Source organism: Denticeps clupeoides, chromosome 9 (genome assembly GCF_900700375.1).
Source record: "Denticeps clupeoides chromosome 9, fDenClu1.1, whole genome shotgun sequence".
NCBI lineage: Eukaryota > Metazoa > Chordata > Actinopteri > Clupeiformes > Denticipitidae > Denticeps > Denticeps clupeoides.
In genome coordinates, this window is record NC_041715.1 from 20,826,089 (window position 1) to 20,845,200 (window position 19,112).

The 19,112-nt window shown below is 41.2% G+C and overlaps 3 protein-coding genes across 3 annotated transcripts; all 3 read right to left on the reverse strand.

Annotated features, from left to right (window-relative positions):
* Positions 1-871: 871 nt before the first annotated feature.
* On the reverse strand, positions 872-4,142 carry ackr3a (atypical chemokine receptor 3a). The gene is made up of 2 exons (XM_028991655.1): positions 4,071-4,142; positions 872-3,482 (listed from the first exon to the last, which is right to left on the reverse strand). Exon 2 carries the CDS (start codon positions 3,469-3,471, stop codon positions 2,383-2,385), a length of 1,089 nt encoding a protein of 362 aa, XP_028847488.1. The 5' UTR covers positions 3,472-3,482; positions 4,071-4,142; the 3' UTR covers positions 872-2,382.
* Positions 4,143-13,111: 8,969 nt separating this feature from the next.
* LOC114796900 (NAD(P)H dehydrogenase [quinone] 1-like) lies at positions 13,112-14,636 on the reverse strand. The gene is made up of 6 exons (XM_028991415.1): positions 14,633-14,636; positions 14,375-14,542; positions 13,872-14,002; positions 13,675-13,788; positions 13,496-13,597; positions 13,112-13,411 (listed from the first exon to the last, which is right to left on the reverse strand). Exons 1-6 carry the CDS (start codon positions 14,634-14,636, stop codon positions 13,112-13,114), a joined length of 819 nt encoding a protein of 272 aa, XP_028847248.1.
* Positions 14,637-16,162: 1,526 nt separating this feature from the next.
* LOC114796901 (NAD(P)H dehydrogenase [quinone] 1-like) lies at positions 16,163-17,406 on the reverse strand. Its single transcript, XM_028991416.1, has 6 exons — positions 17,403-17,406; positions 17,161-17,328; positions 16,923-17,053; positions 16,726-16,839; positions 16,550-16,651; positions 16,163-16,462 (listed from the first exon to the last, which is right to left on the reverse strand). The coding sequence occupies exons 1-6, from the start codon at positions 17,404-17,406 to the stop codon at positions 16,163-16,165; spliced, it is 819 nt and encodes a 272-aa protein (XP_028847249.1).
* Positions 17,407-19,112: the final 1,706 nt, after the last annotated feature.

Consider the following 19,112-nt stretch of genomic DNA (forward strand, 5'->3'; position numbering starts at 1 on the left):
TGTCCATGCAGTGAATCGAGAAGAACTCGGCCAGGTCCGGCACCGCTGGGTTCAGCCATGTCTTGGTGAAGCAGAGGAGATTGGAGTCCTGGATGTCTCTCTGGAACTTTACCCTGTCCCTGAGGTCATCAAGCTCGTTCTCCAGTGACTGGACGTTGGCGAGCGGGATGCTAGGCAGAGGTGTTCTGTGTGCATGCGCTCTCTGTTCCTGACGACGGCTGGTTTCCCCCGGGGCCGCCACTTCGCGTCGTGTCCTTTGTTCTTCCTCAGGATCTCACTCGGACAGCTTGGATCCGAAGCAGTTTGATTTAGAATTGAGTGCGTTGTATATTAATAGAAACAAGGGTGTCTCTATTATTACTAATGCGCTCAATGGTGGTGTATTTGCCGGTTACTGAAACTTAACTTAAAAGACAAAAACAACATAAACGAGGTTGGAGCAGTCGCGACGGCAGCCGACCTCACCACTGCCATCTTGGATTGTCCTAGTAAAATAGACAAAAACATTTTCTTTTAAATGATTTCACAATTCACAATGTTCTCTTGTTGTATTGTTATATTGTGTTTACCTTATAGACTCAAGAACATTCTACATCCGTTCCAGTGTTGCTCCTTCTTCAGTAAAGCCATGCTCATACTGCAGAAATTGCATAAATCCATACATATGTACTTTGAATTTGAGGAAACATAAAAAAAAAATTCTCCTCCCACTCTGAAAATGACATGTCTTTGTTCTTTTGGCTTTTGACTTGTTTGCATGCTAAATGTTTACAGTACACACACTCAAATGTATGAATGCAGGTGACTCACTTCACGTTCGAGTGAATTACTGCTTTTTATTGACTGGTTGGGCTCCACTACATCAGTGATGGCAGTGCCAGTGCAGAGTGTTCATGAGTGCAAGAAACAATGCAGTAACGGTATTTACAGTGCTTAAACCTGTTTTTATGGATCTTTATCTTCTACCAGTTCCCACTCATCCCAACAGTTTTTACACTGATTTACTCTCCTTTTGGTTGCTTTTTCTGTTACACCAAGGATAAGGCATGGCACAATAACTTTACATAAGTGAAATTATTTAAACACAAAAAAAGAGACAAAACACGCATGGAGGTCAATTCGTCTCAACAAAATATATTCTCTGGTGTGCATTTACCTGAATGGTAAAAGTTTTGATATATACTTTTTTATTGATTTTCATTTGATTAATTTGAGATAGTTTGAATGTGTAATGAAAGAAGTACTACCTCATTTGATATCTCTTTTGAGATCTTGACATGCTCGTTTTCTGTATACCCTTTTTATGACCTGATTTGCTGTGCTGTGCAGCCATTAAAAATATTATTTTTAATAAAATTTTTCTGGCTGCTATATAACTCCTCCTTCCTTTTTCTGCTCCTATTAGTGGTCATTACAGTGGATCTGCTTGTCTGGCTGTTAACACTGTTGACCTGGCAAAAGTTTTGTGCTGAAAGCCCTTCCTAATGCAACCCTCCCCATTGACCTAGTAGTTGGGTTTTTGGTTTCTATAGGTCTAAAGTGTTGAATTTTATTCTAAATATATTCTCCTCCAAAACAAAATATACAGAATATTCCAGTGTACATGGACATCTTTCATTTTGGACAGTTCAGAAAAAAGTTCACATGGCAATCAGTAATGTCTTGATGAATGTATTTTTCGTAATTGCATTTGAAACAATCTAATTCCATCAGAACAATAAACATATTTTAAAATGTCATAAATCCATATAAATATGAATATTTCTTAAATTATAAAATGTAAAAATGTACATCTACTAGATAAATGCCCTTCACAGATTAATTAAGAATTAATTAACAAATTTACCAGAAGCAAATGCATAACACAGAGAGAAAGGCAGACAATTCAGAACACCAACAGAACCTATTGTGAAGGATCTTATACAGGACAATATATTTTTTGGTTTTTATCAGAAGAAAACAAAATATGATCAATCTGATTCTTCAGGGTCATCTCTCTTTATCATCAGGATAGCATAAGTAAAGATGCTCATTGACATCAGGGAAAGACAATTCTCAGTAGGTTTTGGTTTTGATATAAGGTAAAAAATTATCCTAAAAAGAAATACACATAAATGGGTAGGATCCCCAATCTTTTGGTTGTGCATTTGTGTCTCATGTATTCAGATATGATTGTTGGTATCTTTCTTATGTGTAAGAAATGTTCTTAACCGGGTTCTCGTGTCCCAATAGGGACATGTTGAACCATACATCCATGTAATCCGGGCCAATAAAGGCATTTCATGCACTGACTAGGTCTAGGCTGGAAAACCACTCAAACCCCTTCGTTCTTAAGAAGAAGACCCTATCAGCACACTAACCGTTCTGGACACAGTCCTCGGTTCACAGCTGTGAAGGGTTCTCCACTGTGGAATTCTCTGTGTCATTTCCATTGGAGTTCTCCATCAGTTGTGCGATTCCTGACTGGGTGGAGTACTTGAAGATGAAGGCCTTCATGAGGTCATAGCGGTAGTGGCGGTGAATGAAGCTATACACCACGGGGTTGATGCAGCAGTGTAGCAAGGACAGGCACTGGGTGAGCTGCAGCGCCACATACAGGCCATTCTCCATGCTGCAGTCCAGCGGCACAGCGCCCAGGAGCACCAGAGCATCGGCCAGGAGCACAATGTGGTACGGAGCCCAGCACAAAAGGAAAACTACAATGTAGGTGAGGATGACCTTTCGACTCAACCTTCTGTCCTGGTCTCCGGTGGAGCAGGAGGCCAAGGTTCTGGCCAACAAGGCATATGAAACGGCAATGACCGGGAAGGGCACAGCAAACCCCAACACCACAAAGCTGAGCTGAATACCCACCATCCACTCCTGTGGGCTGTGTTCAGGGTACACAGGCCTGCAGAGGCTAGCATCAGCTTGCGAGGCCTTTACCACCTTGAGGAAGTAGGTATCGGGCACAGAGGCAATGAGAGCGAGCAGCCATGTGAATATGCAGACCAGGCGTCGCACTAACCTCTTTCTTCTCCCTGTGGCATTTCCAAAGTGGTTCACTGAGAGGTACCGGTCAACACTCATACAGGCCAAAAAGAAGATGCTGGCAAAAAGGTTGACACTAAAGATGAGGTGGGTGAGCTTACAGGCCACTTCACCAAAGGGCCAGTGCCCCCCCTGTGCCAAGGAGCTCACCCAGATAGGGAGGGTGGCCACCACACAGAGGTCGGCCACAGCCAGGTTCATGATGTACAGGTGTGTCTCGTGCCGGTGGCTCCCAGTGCGCAGGTTGACACAAACAACTATGGCATTGGCTGCCAGGCCCACCATGAAGATGAAGACGTAGAGGGTGCACATGGCATGGAGGAGGGCAATGCGGTTAAAGGCCGTGAGGCACAGATGCATCTCCACGTGTGAGATGTTTTCATCATGGTCAGTGTAGTTCAGGTCCTCGTACAAGAGGTCAGAGGGGTCACTCACGTTCATCTTCACCTTGGCTGTGGAAAGAAGATACTGTGGGTGTCCTTCAAACACACTGAAGAATTTTGTTTATGTTTCTGATATCTAGTATGTAAAATAGATTAAAACAGTTAAGAAATATTTTCTGTATTTCAGACGAATCTAACACTGACACACATGCACACACACTGAACAAAATAAAAATTTTTACTTCGTCTAACAATTTCCGAGCATGTTCTTTTTCTGACAAGTTAGGCCTTATCAGGGCTCTTAGTTTGTAAACTCAAAATCTATAGAAATCGAATGGGAATTGCTGGTGTCTTCCTCTTGTAAGTTGCTTTGGATAAAAGTGTCTGCTAAGTAAAATAAAATAAGGAAATATTGACCTATGTGTCCTATTTAAAAAAAATCTCATTACACTTATTCCATGTAGTCTTTTTGTTATAAATGAATAAAATATACATGAATTATACAGATATATGGACATTGATCATATTTGTAACATTTTCACATCTATTAAAATCTGATATAAAGTTTGCAGAACCAGTGAATGTGGTTTCTATCTAATAAATAAAATGTATTAAAATATTTATTTACTCTGTAATTATGCATTATTAATGACCTACCTGTCAGTGCCTTCGTTTACTGTGAAGATGTGGAGTTTGTAGATGAGGATCTCCTCTCCCCTCCACTGCTGCATACAAACTGCGGTTCAGCGCGCGCTGCACACCCCCATATAGGCCGGCGTGAGGAGTGCAGCGACGCCCCCGTCCGGTCGTGATGTTGCCAGATGTGGGGCCTTTTCCGTCCTGCAGCATTTCTCAGAAGACTGTTATAGTAACTGACACTAATAACTATTTGGTAATGCTGCTCGTATAAAATATTGGTGCTAATGCATGTGACAGATAATACTGGAAGAGCTACCTGTCTGGATTTATGATGCCATCTGTACAGGCTGCAGGAAGAGGAGGAGGAGGAATGGTCTTGGGCTTTTTTTAAGGATTTGGCCATGACCCATTAGTTTGAGTGAAGGGTCATTTTACTGTCATGGCAAACAGAGACTGTGGGTGACTGTGTGCTTTCCAGCATTGCTATGTCCTTCTGCACACAGTGTGATTCACTCAGTTAATTTTGTTACTTGAACATTTTTATACAGCAAAGCAGCAAATTTACAAAATATGTGAAATTTCTGAACAATATGAATTCATGAACCATGCTTTGCATCCCATGTCCAGATCCTATCTTCATCTGATAGGTGTCAGTTATATGGGCGTGATCCAGCTCCATCTGACAGTTGCTTTTAACAGAAATTGAAGGGCGCAGGACTTCTGTTGGTTTTTACTAGTAAAAGATTTATTCATTATAAATAATGAATGACTTTGTTCTCATTTTAGGAGCAGGGTCAGGCCTTTTTTCATGTGCATTCATTAAATTAAACTGGTGTGGGTCTGTGTGCTTGCGTGCCTAGTGGGTGGGTGGAATTTTCCTCTCAGCCAGGAACTCCTCCTTTCTAATGTTGCAAGAAAGTCTAATGAAGTCTGTTGTGTCGTTTGAAGTCCAGAAGAAAGTCCAAGCACAATCTGTACAGACTAACAAAATATTCATAACTTGGTTCTACTGTCCAGAGTCATAAAAAATTATTTTCTTAAAGAACAATTCAATTTAACTTTGTTTACTTGTGGGATAGGACTGCATTACTCTTTTGCATCTACTGGATATTTATCAAGAATCATGGTTGGACCTCATAAAGGACAGGAACTGAGGGAGGAACTATTGTTTCACCATGAGCACCGCATGAAAGAACACAGTCTCAGCATGCACGGATGTCCATTGTCCTGCCTTATCAAACTATCAGCACAGATTTCAAAAAGGTTCCCGATAAACGTCCTTGTGTTGAGAGACCCCGCCAGCTTCTTTCTTACAAGCCAAGGAATGAGGCATTCAGAGGTCTCTTTGGGTGGGACCATTGAAATATTGATTTGATTCAAGCACAGGGCCATAAATATCTCAGGACCATTTTATTTCTATATTTCCTTATTAAATTCTGAGTTGTGTAGAATGTTTTGGCATTGCTATATTTGCCAGGGCAGCTGTGACATTTCCTTTGAATAAAGTTGTCTTAAAATGTCACATGGGTCAAATGATCTTGCTCTACTAATGTCAAGGTCCAGGAGGTCAAAGGACACATATGTCAGACAGCTTTATTCAGACCACTCCTACCTGTTGTTGCAGACTGTGGCGCATCATACAGATATGTTCATCTTCACACAGAGTGTGTCCTCTAGGCTGAGAATGGACTGAATATCTATTCGATTCCAAAACATATTTGGAATGCAACCTCCTTTTCTGTTAAGACATAAAAAAAAATCTCTCCTTTAACTCCTTGCTCTATGATATGTGCAGGAAAAATGTCCCTTTCACTATGTGTAAGGTCCTGTGAGCAGGGTCTAACTTTTATTGTTCTCTGCCAATTAAAAGTCATGAACTGTAAAGGCAGAGGAAAGCCATTTTTAATTAGGTCTGTAATCTGATGAGGTATGCACATTTATGGATCATATCCAAACAACACCAAAAGCGTCCAGAAAGCGAGTGAAGGAGGAGCACACATGCAGCACTGAGAACAAACTGGTACGGAACAGGTGAAGTCGTAAAACGTTGTGAGAAATTTCCGCACGTGCTTGATATTTTCAACCTTCACTGTACACTGTAATTTATTTTCATGCCTCTGGCAGGTTTTAGGGCTTCATGGCTTATTTTTGTTGGCTGGGCTGTATTTCCCAAAAACAGACTTCCTCACCAAGCAAACAACTTTCATTCAAGTGGATCAAGCTTTGACAAACATTAATTTGTCAAAAAAATAATGTCAACCTTAAACAATATATTTAATCTGACATGAAATTGTTATTATTCTCACATTTATTTATTGGGAATTGACAGGTAATATGTCAAGCAAATACTTTTTCAGTATATCCTTTACAGATGGAGGAAACAACACCCATGGGCGTGAGACAACAAAAGCAGTTCAGTTTATTACCCGTAATGTCGTTAATGAAATGCATCACAGCTGTGAGATGTCACTGGCCCATGGGAGCAGTGTGTGTGTGTGTTTTATGACTCCCTTCAATGCCATACTGGGAGGGCGTATTTGTATATGTCTACATTTCCTTAAGTGCGTCTGGCATAAACAGCGATTTCTCTGAGATCTCTGCTGACACGGCCAGTTCTCATTAGCATCTATTTCCAGAATGAGATTGGGCTTCAGCCCCTACAACCCTTAAGTGTGTTTTCTTTACGGTTTTAAGTATTTTTCTCTTTAACCATATTGGATTTATACCATATTGATTTTTAAATATTTGATATGAGGTATTCCCTGTATACCTGTTGAGCCTTCTTTCATGTTTGAGAAGATATTACATCAATACAAGTTAATTCCATGTTGGCATCTTGTTTGTAATTTTTGTTTATAACAACAAACATTTAACACAACAAAAGAGTGAATCAGTCATTTTATATTGGGGTTATTATTTTCCATTGATGCGTTAATGCGTTAATTGATGCGTTAGATGATGTAAGTTAAACCATTCTTAAACAGGTCAGGATAATTATATCAGTAATCTAAGATTCTAATGTCCAGGAATATACAAATAATCCAAGAAACAGTGCCAAACAAAAGTGAAATCCATTCATCAGATGTTGTGGATTATACACATGACCATCTGGGAATTTTCAGCCTGATCACTGTGTTATAACTACAGGAGATCTCAGCAAACTCTACTCGATACTAGAGAGCATACCAACAAAGACATCCAAGTAGATTTTTGGTACCATATGGGAGCCTTTGCTGGATCTAATCAATGCATATATTGCACTGCACTGAAAAGCCTGATCTTGACATCTGTCACATCCGTGGGCTCAGGGTGGAAGGAAACGCAGAAACGGGACATCTTGCAAATGGGATTTATTACACAACAACGGCATGAGGGCCAAAACTGGAGAAAAAAAAGGGGAGAACAAATACGAACCCGCAGGTGTGTGGCGATTGGCAGGTTTATACACCAAAACACATACAGGTATGGTACGTAACTGCATAAATGTTTCTATAACAGGGCTCCAGCCCCCCCAGTAGCTCTGGATAAGGGCGTCTGATAAATGCCGTAAATGTAAATGTAAACCTGCACACAAGAATCAGCGTCGCCCCTTCACCCCCAGGGAGGTGCATTCTGAGCACGTGCGTCTCCGCTAGTGCCCCCAGCTCTCCTCCATGCACCGCACAGGAAGGCACTCCTGGACCGCCTAGAGACCAGTCACCGTATCGCAGGGTACTTTCTGGCAATGTGCAGCCCCTACCACTGCACCTCCCTGCTGGAGTCCCCAGCCCCTCTCCCTGCACAAGGGAGATGGTCCCAGACCCTCTGGCGACTGCTTAACCACCTGCAGAGCTGTGCCTTCTGGCGACGTGCACCCCCTGCCACTGCATGCCCCTTCTGGTAGTGTAGGGGCTTTGCTGGATCCCTCACAGCTCAGCCCCTTATGCATCCATTGGGACAATCAGGCCCTTTTCCTGCATGTCCCAGCTGGATCCTCATGCCACTCAGTGGGTTCTGTGGTGCTCCGCCCCTATGCTCACTGGTTACCGGAGGGTCCATTACCCCCCCCCACTTCCACACCCCCCCTCAGGAGGAGCCCCCAACCTGTACTGCACCCTCCCAAAAAAACTTTGGAAGAGCACCTCCCCTGGCTGGCCAAAGGGGTTCATCCACCTCGCCCTAGTGCAGTTGTGTCAGGAACTCCCTCCCTGGGAAGGAAGCAAGGAGGTGACGTGGGGTGTTCATGTACAGGATCGTGGCTGATTCTGTTTGTGGTCGTGGGGCAGGGTCCGATCAGCGGCTCGGGTTCCGGCTGATCAAAATCTGCCCTGAAAATCTCCAGGAAGTCCCAGAAACCCATGTCTGTCTTCCCCCGCAGCCACAGGGCTGTGCTCCAGCCCCAAGTTGACCCAGTCAGACGGCCAAAACTGGGCAAACAAAGGGGACTCCTTAAACTAACCTGCAGGTGTGTAGCGATTGCCAGGTTTGTACACTAAAACACATACAGGTATGAGAAGTAACCACATAAATGTCGCAGCCTTGTTCTGCTGCTTAACAGGTCCTTATAACAGGGCTCCAGCCATGTACACCTAATTATTCAAACCTGTCCATGGCTGGAGCCTTACTGTTAAGCTGATTGGTGCCAGCTGTGTCCCCAGCTGCACTCAGCCGTGACAACATCAGTGAAATTTCAAATTACTTCCCAATCACTAACCTATTGGGAAAATCCTACAAAAGCTATAGTACAACAGCTCATGAATTTCTGGAAAAGAATAGCACAATAAATGACCTGTATGATCACAGCATGGAAACTGCATATGTCAACGAACATTGACTACATTTTGATACTCAATCTCAGTGCTGCATTTAAAACTGTTGACTACCGCATTCTATTAAACAGATTGGAAAACTTTGTGGGAATCAGAGGCTGTGCCCTTAAATAGTCTGTTTCATACTTAATGGGTTAATAGAATTTTGTCAATATCAGTGGTGAATGTCCGGAAAAAGTGTTGGTCAAATAAGGAGTACCCCAAGGATCCATACTAGGACAATACTGCTCTCTTTGTATATGCTTCCACTTGGAAACATAATTCAGAAACTACCACTGTTGTGCAGATGACACACAACTGTATATCTCCAACAGATGTGATATACCAAAAATTGAGAACTGTTTACAAGAAATTACAGCAACTTCCTCATGCTAAACTTGAAAAATACTGAAATACTGTTACTTGGTCATAAAGCTGGCAGAAGGAATCCATCCAACCTCTCAGTCAATATTGATGAGACTACTAACACCATATGCACAACCACCAAAGTCCTGGGAATAGCAAATGACAGGGATATGTCTTTCAAGAATAGCATATTTACAAGCAATATTTACAAGACTGCATTCTCTCACCTATGCAATGTTTCAAAGCTCAGATGAACACTCACCATGCATTATGTAGATTAACTGGGATATGCATTTGTAATGTCAAGAATCGACTTCAATGCTCCTCTTATTGGATGCCAAGCATCATCTCTCAGTAAACTCCTACAATTGTTGACGTAATAATTCTAATTCTAATTCTCAGCAGGTGCACTAGCTTCTGTACCAGCATCTACCATAACCACTCAGTCCCAGCCAGCCGAGTGTAATCTGTTTCTCACTGAGTTACTATAGTTTCTGGCATTGAGCTGATGATGAGATGTAGCAGTATGAAATGTATCAGAGTGTCACCACAGCCACCAACACCATAAGGACTGAAGCTTCAGGGATCTTCAAACCAGCATTAAAATGGACATGCAGTGTAGAGAGTTTTATCTTGTGTGCAGGTCAAACTGTATCAACTGTGGGGCCTGTCAAATTCCTTTGAGACATACTGTATGTGATTTTGGGCTATGTAAGAAATTAATGTTGTTGTTGATTATATGAGAAGCACAATATCACACCCATCAGACAAAACATATGAGACATTTGTAATAAAAAAAAAAGTTCAAAGCATATTACAACAAATAATTCTTATGGTATGACATAAATCTATGGATTCCTGTGTCTACTGTGATTGGCCTTTTTTCTTTCATGTTGAAGATTCTTAAAGACTTTTTATGATGCTGATGTTTTCTGTGGGTCCTGTGGGGACATGTTTCAATAATAATTTTTAGTGCTTTCCATAAACCCCTTGAAGTTAAAGTGATTGTCAGTGTGAAGCACTGCATCACAGCACACTGTGCACACAATGAAATGTGTCCTCTGCATTTAATACATCACCGTAGTGTGCAGTGCACAACCATGAAAGGCACATGGGGAGCAGTGTGTAAGGACAGTAATATGCTCAATGGCACCTTGGTAGTTCAGGATTTAAACCAGCAAACCTCTAACATGTCTGCTTCCTTACCCACTAGGCCACCACTGCCTCAGAGTTCTTCTGAGTTAATGAGTAAAGAATCTCCCAGTTTGTCGTAATAAACACATATCTGTCCCATCTACTCAACATGGAGATTAATACAGTATTAGTTATTGCATCTGGTCTCCAGTAAGCTCAGGCTGAACAGGGAATACAGTGTGACAGTCCTACATAAACATGTGGCAAGGGGCATCATGTGGTGGAAGCAGTCTTTCAATGATACCAGCATCTTCCAGGTGGTTCACATTTGTGGTTTCTTTGTTATGCAAACCAAAAGCACGACAGCCTCAGGGACAAGACATACAGTGGTTCCTGGAAGTAGGGAAAGATTTCCTCTTTCCTTTACCAAATAATGGCGGAAAATAGTCATCTTGGTTTTAAGGATGATCCAATGTCTGTGTATGCAGCAGATATGTGAGAACATTTTAATACTGGCAATGGTTGCATGCTTTTAGCAGTCATGTAATGTTTCTAATTATTATTTCACACGTCCTTACAAGTGTTGCTCTGGTCTTGGTGTTGAGTCACAGCACCTGCTGAATACATCTGGCTATTCTTTATGTCTGGCTGTTCTTTATGAGAATAATACGCAGAAAGCCATTACTGTACTATATACTGAAGAGATAAAATAAACATCAGTTAGATGTGATCCTTATGAAATATACTGCTTTGTCAAATCCATTATTAGCAATATTAAACTGTAGCATCTAACTGAAACTTAGATTTGTAACATTGGACGCTTGACAATGATACTTCACATTCAATTTATTTATTTTATTCTAGTGGATAAAAGCACGATATTACAAGCAATTCCGTACTTCACCAAAAGTATGGATTCTAGTTTGTTCACAGTGAAGATCTGTTAGGAGACCACACATTCCCAGCAGTTCCAGCAGTTGCTTTAGGGTGTCCCCAGCAATGGAGCTCAACTCCAGGATGTTCTCCACCTCGCTCGCTTGACCAGCTCGGGTCTGCTGCATGCATTCTGAGGGACTTAAATGATTTCAGCTGGCATCCCTGGGGCAAGGAAAGAAGTCCATGCCAAACATGTGGGGAGGGGTTCTCCAAAGGGCACTCTTATGACCAAGGAGAATCCTTTGATTCCTCACAACACTTCTCTTCCTGCACATCACTACTTCTCAGTGGTTCCTTGCTGGAGGTGATAGTAATTTTCTGCAAAGGGCGAGGCATGACGTGATTTTCAGGCTGGCCACTCATAACATACAGCACAGTGTTTCCATGAAAGCAGATGTTTTGTAGGCATTCTCAAGTTCTGGTCTGTATTAGAGATCACATGTAAATGTCAGCAGTTAGTGAGGCCTTTGGGTGGGGTGCTTTCACCATGGTGAGGATGTGGGTCACACCCAGACCCACACCCATCTGTCACCAAATCCACAAGTCATGCAACCATTCTGAAACAGTCCCAAACAGACTAATTCTGCTCAGCCCACACACACTGTGCTACACCTCCAGGTGCTTTGGGTTATTGTGCCCCCTCATTGAAGACTGAGCTGCTCTAGGGCAAATGCATTATTTGAAACACTGATTGAAGTCGTTTGCGGGTTTGTTTCCTGCAAGCTTCTGCACCGCACATGAATGAATTAGGTTTATTAATTAATTGGGTACACCTTCATTATTCAAGCATTTCCAGGCTTTCATCACCTCTAAAGCTTAGCTTGTTTGCTCAGCCATGCATAGCATGGTGTGAAGAATGCAATTTCAGCTCCATTCTTTGGGATGTCTTCCCACCACCATGAACCCAGACCGCATCAGATGGCCATTCACATATCTGCTTTCATCCCATTCTTTCACAGTCAGTCCAAAACATGGTGGTTTCTCACTACTGACAGCACAGAAACACTGAAGCATTAACAATACAGAGGCGCTTACACACAAAGACGGAGTTGGAATTTTATGTTGAAATGCAGATTTATGGACCTGCTGCACAGTGACTTTCCTCCAGATGAGTTTCGCTGAGCATCAGGGTCTGACATGAGGAAATTAAGTCAATAAAGTATGGCTGTCACCAGTCCTGACAGCACGGCCTAAAACAGGAAAATTTAAAACTAACTAGCTATAAAAGACTCAGCAGTAGGTAATCTTAAAGGCATTAAGTTGACAATTAATACATGTACATTTCTGTACAAAATCATGACATAAGACTAAACATTAGACTTAATTTACACACAGAGGCTCACATAGGATTTTTTCCCCATATTGACGATGTATTCTTACAGACATCAACTTGCTACTTTGCAAAACAGCAACAATAGTACCATCCTGGGGCTGAAGACAGCACACTTCTGACCATAAAAGGCAAGGAAAGGAGGACAGCACCTCTCTGTGGTCAAAATACAGCATACCTTGGATGGTGGACTGAGAAGGAAATAAGGAATAATTCGAGAAACACCAGGGTGTTTCAGTGAAGGTTAACATTGTGACAAGAGTAGTTGATGTTAAGACATCCTATGAGCCTGTAGTGATTTAGAAACAAATGTATGCTTTTGCTACGTTTTGCTTTTTCCATTTAGAAATGAAATATCCAAACTGAGTTACTGGTGTGCTCACGATGCAAAGATCCAGTGAAGAATAAATGTTGGTGATGCAGCACACGTGTTTCAGGAATAGAAGTGAAATGGTAGACAAATAACCCAAGAGATTACAACTGTACATCAAGCTTTATTGCAAATTTCACACTCCTGCTTTCATCTGGCTGTTGGGAGGCAGAGGTTTGCCAAGATGGTGGCCTACGGTCAGGCCATAAGGAGAACCAGAATGCTTCTCCTGCACATCCACCTTCATCTGGAAGCCCTTCTCCAGGTCAAAACTATCACAAGGTGCAAAAGAAAGGGGAGCCTCATTCAGGAGACCCTGCAGACGGCCAGTCCAGGTCTCCAGCATGCTGGCTCTTGCCTCCTGGGGAACGTATGCAGGTGCCCAGAAGATCTGGGGAGGGAGAACTTGGAAGCCACAGAAGTGAAGGATTCCATTCTACAAAAAATAAATAGTTAATAAAAATAAAAAAATAAAAAAATAAATAAATAAAAAAAGTTACAGCTTTGCAGATATGACAACCTGAATTGGCCACAGGGTCACATTGATGTCCCCATTAATTCCACTGGCACTGAACATGGTTTCATGAGAGCTTGTGGTAAATGACAGCATTGCCTTTTTATTCTAGATGTAGTGAGAGAAAGTTCTTAGTTCTGCTAAGAAGAAAATGTGCGCTCAGGGTTCCTTTATAGACTATTTACCTTGAATATTCCTTCACTGTAGGGTTTCTCAGGGCTGAAGGCAAAGCCTTTAGTAAGAACCCGGTCAATCCAACCTTTCATTATTGCAGGCATCGTGAACCAGTACATGGGAAACTGAGAAAAGATGTTCATTAAAAGGATCCTAAAGCTCTGGCATTTATAAAAATTTTAATTTTTAACTAGAATTAAAGCAAAACCTGGAAAATGACTAGGTCTGCGTCCTTCAGCTTCTTCTGTTCTGCTACGATGTCAGGACTGAGGCGACCTTCCTGCCATGCGGTCATAGTTTCCTCCCCATAACAGAAGTGCTCAGGGTTCTTTATGCCTCCTACAAAATTGGGTACTCACATTTACCTGAATGTTATGGCTTAATAAAAAGGTCTCAAAATGATGAATCCAGAATTGGCAGATACAAAATGGGACTAAAACCTGTGGAGAAGTGAACTAACTAGTGAGTTAACAATTAACTATTGGGGGAAGGTTGTTTGAACAAGGAAACTAGTAATATGTACACTTCATGTAGAAGCAACAGCCCCCCTCCCTTCTCTAAATTTTAGTTGTCCATTCTGCAAAAATAAAATTGCAACAAGCTGTAGTCAACCTAACACTGCCATTAAATCAGTGCATTGTTACAGCCCTACATTTCTAAAGAGATAAAGACAGAAGGGCAGTAAAACAGCAGCCTAATCAGCGCTCTCACCAGTTACGTCATCTTCAGTGGCTGTGGCCTTGAATTTCATGGCATACAGGTCAGACACCACTACATCACAGCCCTGAGCTTTGAGGGCTTCCTCAGCAGCCTTCTTAACAGCAGCATTAAAAGAAGCGGCACTTTGGTGGGCATAAACAATTAATACGTTCTTGGCTGCTGTAACACATTAAGTAAACTTGATTAACATAAATGGGAAAAAAATGTTTTTTTTTTTTTTTTTTTTTTTTTTTTAAATGACATACTTACCCATTACAATTTCTTTATTTAATTATTATTTTCTTTTTTTTTTTTTTTTTTTTTTTTTTTTTTTAAACCCACCAGCAGACCTTGATCTGAAAGACCGTGGTATGAAGTTACAGGCCAGCAGAGCTGCATTTAAAGCTGGCAGCTAATCTAGCATTAAGACCTGCCCCTAATTTCACTAATTGTCCAATGATTAAAGGTAAAGTGTCACATAGTTGTGTTTGGCCATGCAGTTTCATCTTTCCTAAATGAGTAAAAAAACACCAGAACGAGAGACGGAAATGAAAAATTGTGTCTTTAAATGTCCTGGGAAACTAAAGCAGTTTTACAGCATGTGTCTCAGAGAATGAAAATTGCAGTTGCTTTCCAAATTAAACAGATGAACTTAACTAGTGAAGAGGGTCGTTTAGTGTTGAACCGAGCAGTACGTGAAGTTCTTTATTATCTAAAGGCATCAGTGAACAAGGAGGACTTAAATATTTTTGGGGATGAGGCACATTAAAGATCAAAAGGAATTAGGTCCCTGTGATGCCAAGCATGTTGAATGAAAGCTGCATTGCCATGTTAGTTTCTGGAAGGAGAGGTTGGTTTTTAAACCAAAATCAAAATCAATTTTGGTGCAGCCCATAACAATAGAGCACTTTTGAGAAAACAAAAGTGTTGCATATACCAGACATGTCTTTTTTTTGTATTCTCATCAGAAACAAAGATAAGACTGATTTTAAAGATTTTCAAAATATGCTTTGTACTGTTTTTATTCTTGGCATAGAAATTAATTTCTTTTACTTTGGTCCAGGCCTCATGTTTCTACAGTCTATGTAGATGTCACAGATATAAGCACTTCTTGCACATGAAATTGCCACATGATCTTAATCATGAAAGCACACAGATTCTGGAGACTTGAGTCCTTTATACCTTCAAGATCCTGGATATTGATGTAATGTGGTTACATTTTTACTTGACTTTTCCTAGGGGCAGTGGTGGCCTAGTGGTTAAGGAATAAACTATTCCAAGTTCCCTGCTTGCCTTTGTTTTTAAGATTTATTTTTTTGACCCCAGGAACGAAGATGCTTGAGTATAGGACAGTCACCGCCATTCTGTATGACTACAGTCTCTTAAATGGCATAAACCCAGCAAAAAACATTGGGAATTCTGAGCTAATGTGTATTTGGTCAGGTTAAGCACACAAAAATACTTCCATTATTCAAGCAGGCTGTACAGACAGTTCATGTCATCTTAAAAAGACATGACCTCATACGATGTTGCAGGTAATGCTAAACTAACCTCAAAATCATGTGTATAGTCACTCAGGGACCTTTATACCCCTAATCACCAGGAAAGTTCATTCAGAAGCAGAACAGTAAACCGCAGCACAGAGGCCTGGCGGCAGAATTTCCATACAGATTAAACCAATCAGGATTGGACAGTTGCACTTGCTCAGTGGTGGTATGGACTATGGTCACAGAGAAAAAAAAAAAAAAAAAAAAAAAAAACAAAGAGATTACAACTGTACATTAAGCTTTATTGCAAATTTCACACTCCTGCTTTCATCTGGCTGTTGGGAGGCAGAGGTTTGCCAAGATGGTGGCCTACGGTCAGGCCATAAGGAGAACCAGAATGCTTCTCCTGCACATCCACCTTCATCTGGAAGCCCTTCTCCAGGTCAAAGCTATCACAAGGTGCAAAAGAAAGGGGAGCCTCATTCAGGAGACCCTGCAGACGGCCAGTCCAGGTCTCCAGCATGCTGGCTCTTGCCTCCTGGGGAACGTATGCAGGTGCCCAGAAGATCTGGGGAGGGAGAACTTGGAAGCCACAGAAGTGAAGGATTCCATTCTACAAAAATTATTAAATAGTTATTAAAAATAAATAAATAAAAATAAATAAATAAATAAAAAGTTACAGCTTTGCAGATATGACAACCTGAATTGGCCACAGGGTCACATTGATGTCCCCATTAATTCCACTGGCACTGAACATGGTTTCATGAGAGTTTGTGGTAAATGACAGCATTGCCTTTTTATTCTAGATGTAGAGAGAGAAAGTTCTTAGTTCTGCTAAGAAAACGTGCGCTCAGGGTTCATTTATAGACAATTTACCTTGAATATTCCTTCACTGTAGGGTTTCTCAGGGCTGAAGGCAAAGCCTTTAGTAAGAACCCGGTCAATCCAACCTTTCATTATTGCAGGCATCGTGAACCAGTACATGGGAAACTGAGAAAAGATGTTCATTAAAAGGATCCTAAAGCTCTGGCATTTATAAAAATTTTAATTTTTAACTAGAATTAAAGCAAAACCTGGAAAATGACTAGGTCTGCGTCCTTCAGCTTCTTCTGTTCTGCTACGATGTCAGGACTGAGGCGACCTTCCTGCCATGCGGTCATAGTTTCCTCCCCATAACAGAAGTGCTCAGGGTTCTTTATGCCTCCTACAAAGGGGGTAGTCATACTCACTTTCCAGACAACTGGTTTAGTTTAGGAGTCTAACTACAGGACAGACCCACAGTGAAAATAAATAAATAAAATCCTTGCTCACCAGTTACGTCATCTTCAGTGGCTGTGGCCTTGAATTTCATGGCATACAGGTCAGACACCACTACATCACAGCCCTGAGCTTTGAAGGCTTCCTCAGCAGCCTTCTTAACAGCAGCATTAAAAGAAGCGGCACTTTGGTGGGCATAAACAATTAATACGTTCTTGGCTGCTGTAAAACAAAATTAGGAAGATAATCACCACAAGAGACTACGAACTGCAAGAAAAAGCTCAACCAACACTCACCCATTTCACACACTAGCCACTCAAAGCCAAGGACTGTCTGTAGGGTGGAAATTGCAAGTAGAGCAGGAAGCTGGTGGAGCTGCTTTTAAATATTCAGGCACGGCCGGTGGACAATCACCAATCAATTAGATATGGCAATCCCACCCAAATTATTCTAAATTAATGTCCAACAAAAGTGGAGATTACTCAACTGTCCTTAAAGAGAAACTCATCTTTATATATAAATGAGAAATTTAAATTACTCTTGTAATTAGCGCTTTGAATGAAAAGGGGTGTGGCTTAATAAAAGTTGGGAAATTTAATTGTATGTTAAAGCACGTAAATGAGAAGAGATGTTGCAAATCTCATACACTAATCATTAAGTTTAAAAAATGTGCATCTTTAATTATTTCTCTTTTAATTTTGCAGAATTTAGAGTTTTAGCCCCTTAGGCATAATTGTCCATATTTACATTTACAGCATTTATCAGACACCCTTATCCAGAGCGACTTACAATCAGAAGTTACAGGGACAGTCCCCCTGGAGCAACTTAGGGTTAAGTGTCTTGCTCAGGGACACAATGGTAGTAAGTGGGGTTTGAACCTGGGTCTTCTGGTTCATAGGCGAGTGTGTTACCCACTAGGCTACTACCACCCTATTCTAACCATATTCAGATTTGAATGAATGTGTTCTTATACTAGTTTCTAACTATTACCTGAGGTTCTTGAGTTTGAACTTGAAATACTTTTTGGTTAAGGGGACCAATCCTGGAGACGGCATTCAGGGTGAGATCTATCAAGGGAATTATATGAACTCCTCACACCAGAAGCCAAGCATCCTTCAGTCTTCATGATTGGTGACAGTGAGAAATGGAAACATTATAGTGTTTATATTCACACCCAGAACTTTCTCATCCACTTTAATTAGTACATTTGAAAAATATCAGAATTTTTTGCTTCCTGCATGGATTTGCATGGAACTTCAATCATCAGCCCGCACCACATGGAGCTGAATAAGAAACAACAGAAGCTCTGTCTGGTGTGAAGGTTGGTTGCAGTTTTATCCATTTACATTTACAGCATTTATCAGACGCCCTTATCCTGAGCGATTTACAATCAGTAGTTACAGGGACAGTCACCCCCTGGAGACACTTGCTCAGGGACACAATGGTAGTAAGTGGGGTTTGAACCTGGGTCATAGGCGAGTGTGTTACCCACTAGGCTACTACCACCCTTTATAAAAGTATTCCAAAGTAATCCAAAAAGTATTTCAAGCCTGTGGATCGATAATAAAGCCTAAGGAAATGAAATACCTCCGTATTATATTTATTGAGACCACGGGGTGGTAGTAACCTAGTGAGTAACACTAGGCTCTTGTAAGTCGCTTTGGATAAAAGCGTCTGCTAAATAAAGTAAAGTAAAGTAACACATTCGCCTATGAACCAGAAGACCCAGATTCAAATCCCACTAACTATCCATTGTGTCCCTGAGCGTCTCCAGGGGGGGGACTGTCCCTGTAACTACTGATTGTAAATCGCTCTGGATAAGGGCGTCTGATAAATGCTCTAAATGTAAATTGAGAGCCACACCAGAAATGTTTTATGAACATATATTATTATTTATAAGAATGATGATCTTGTTTTAACATGATCTTATTCTGGGGTTTCGTGTAATTATTCCTGCAGAGGTCGCAACGCTGCAACTAATACAACTTCCACCAAACCCTGGCAGC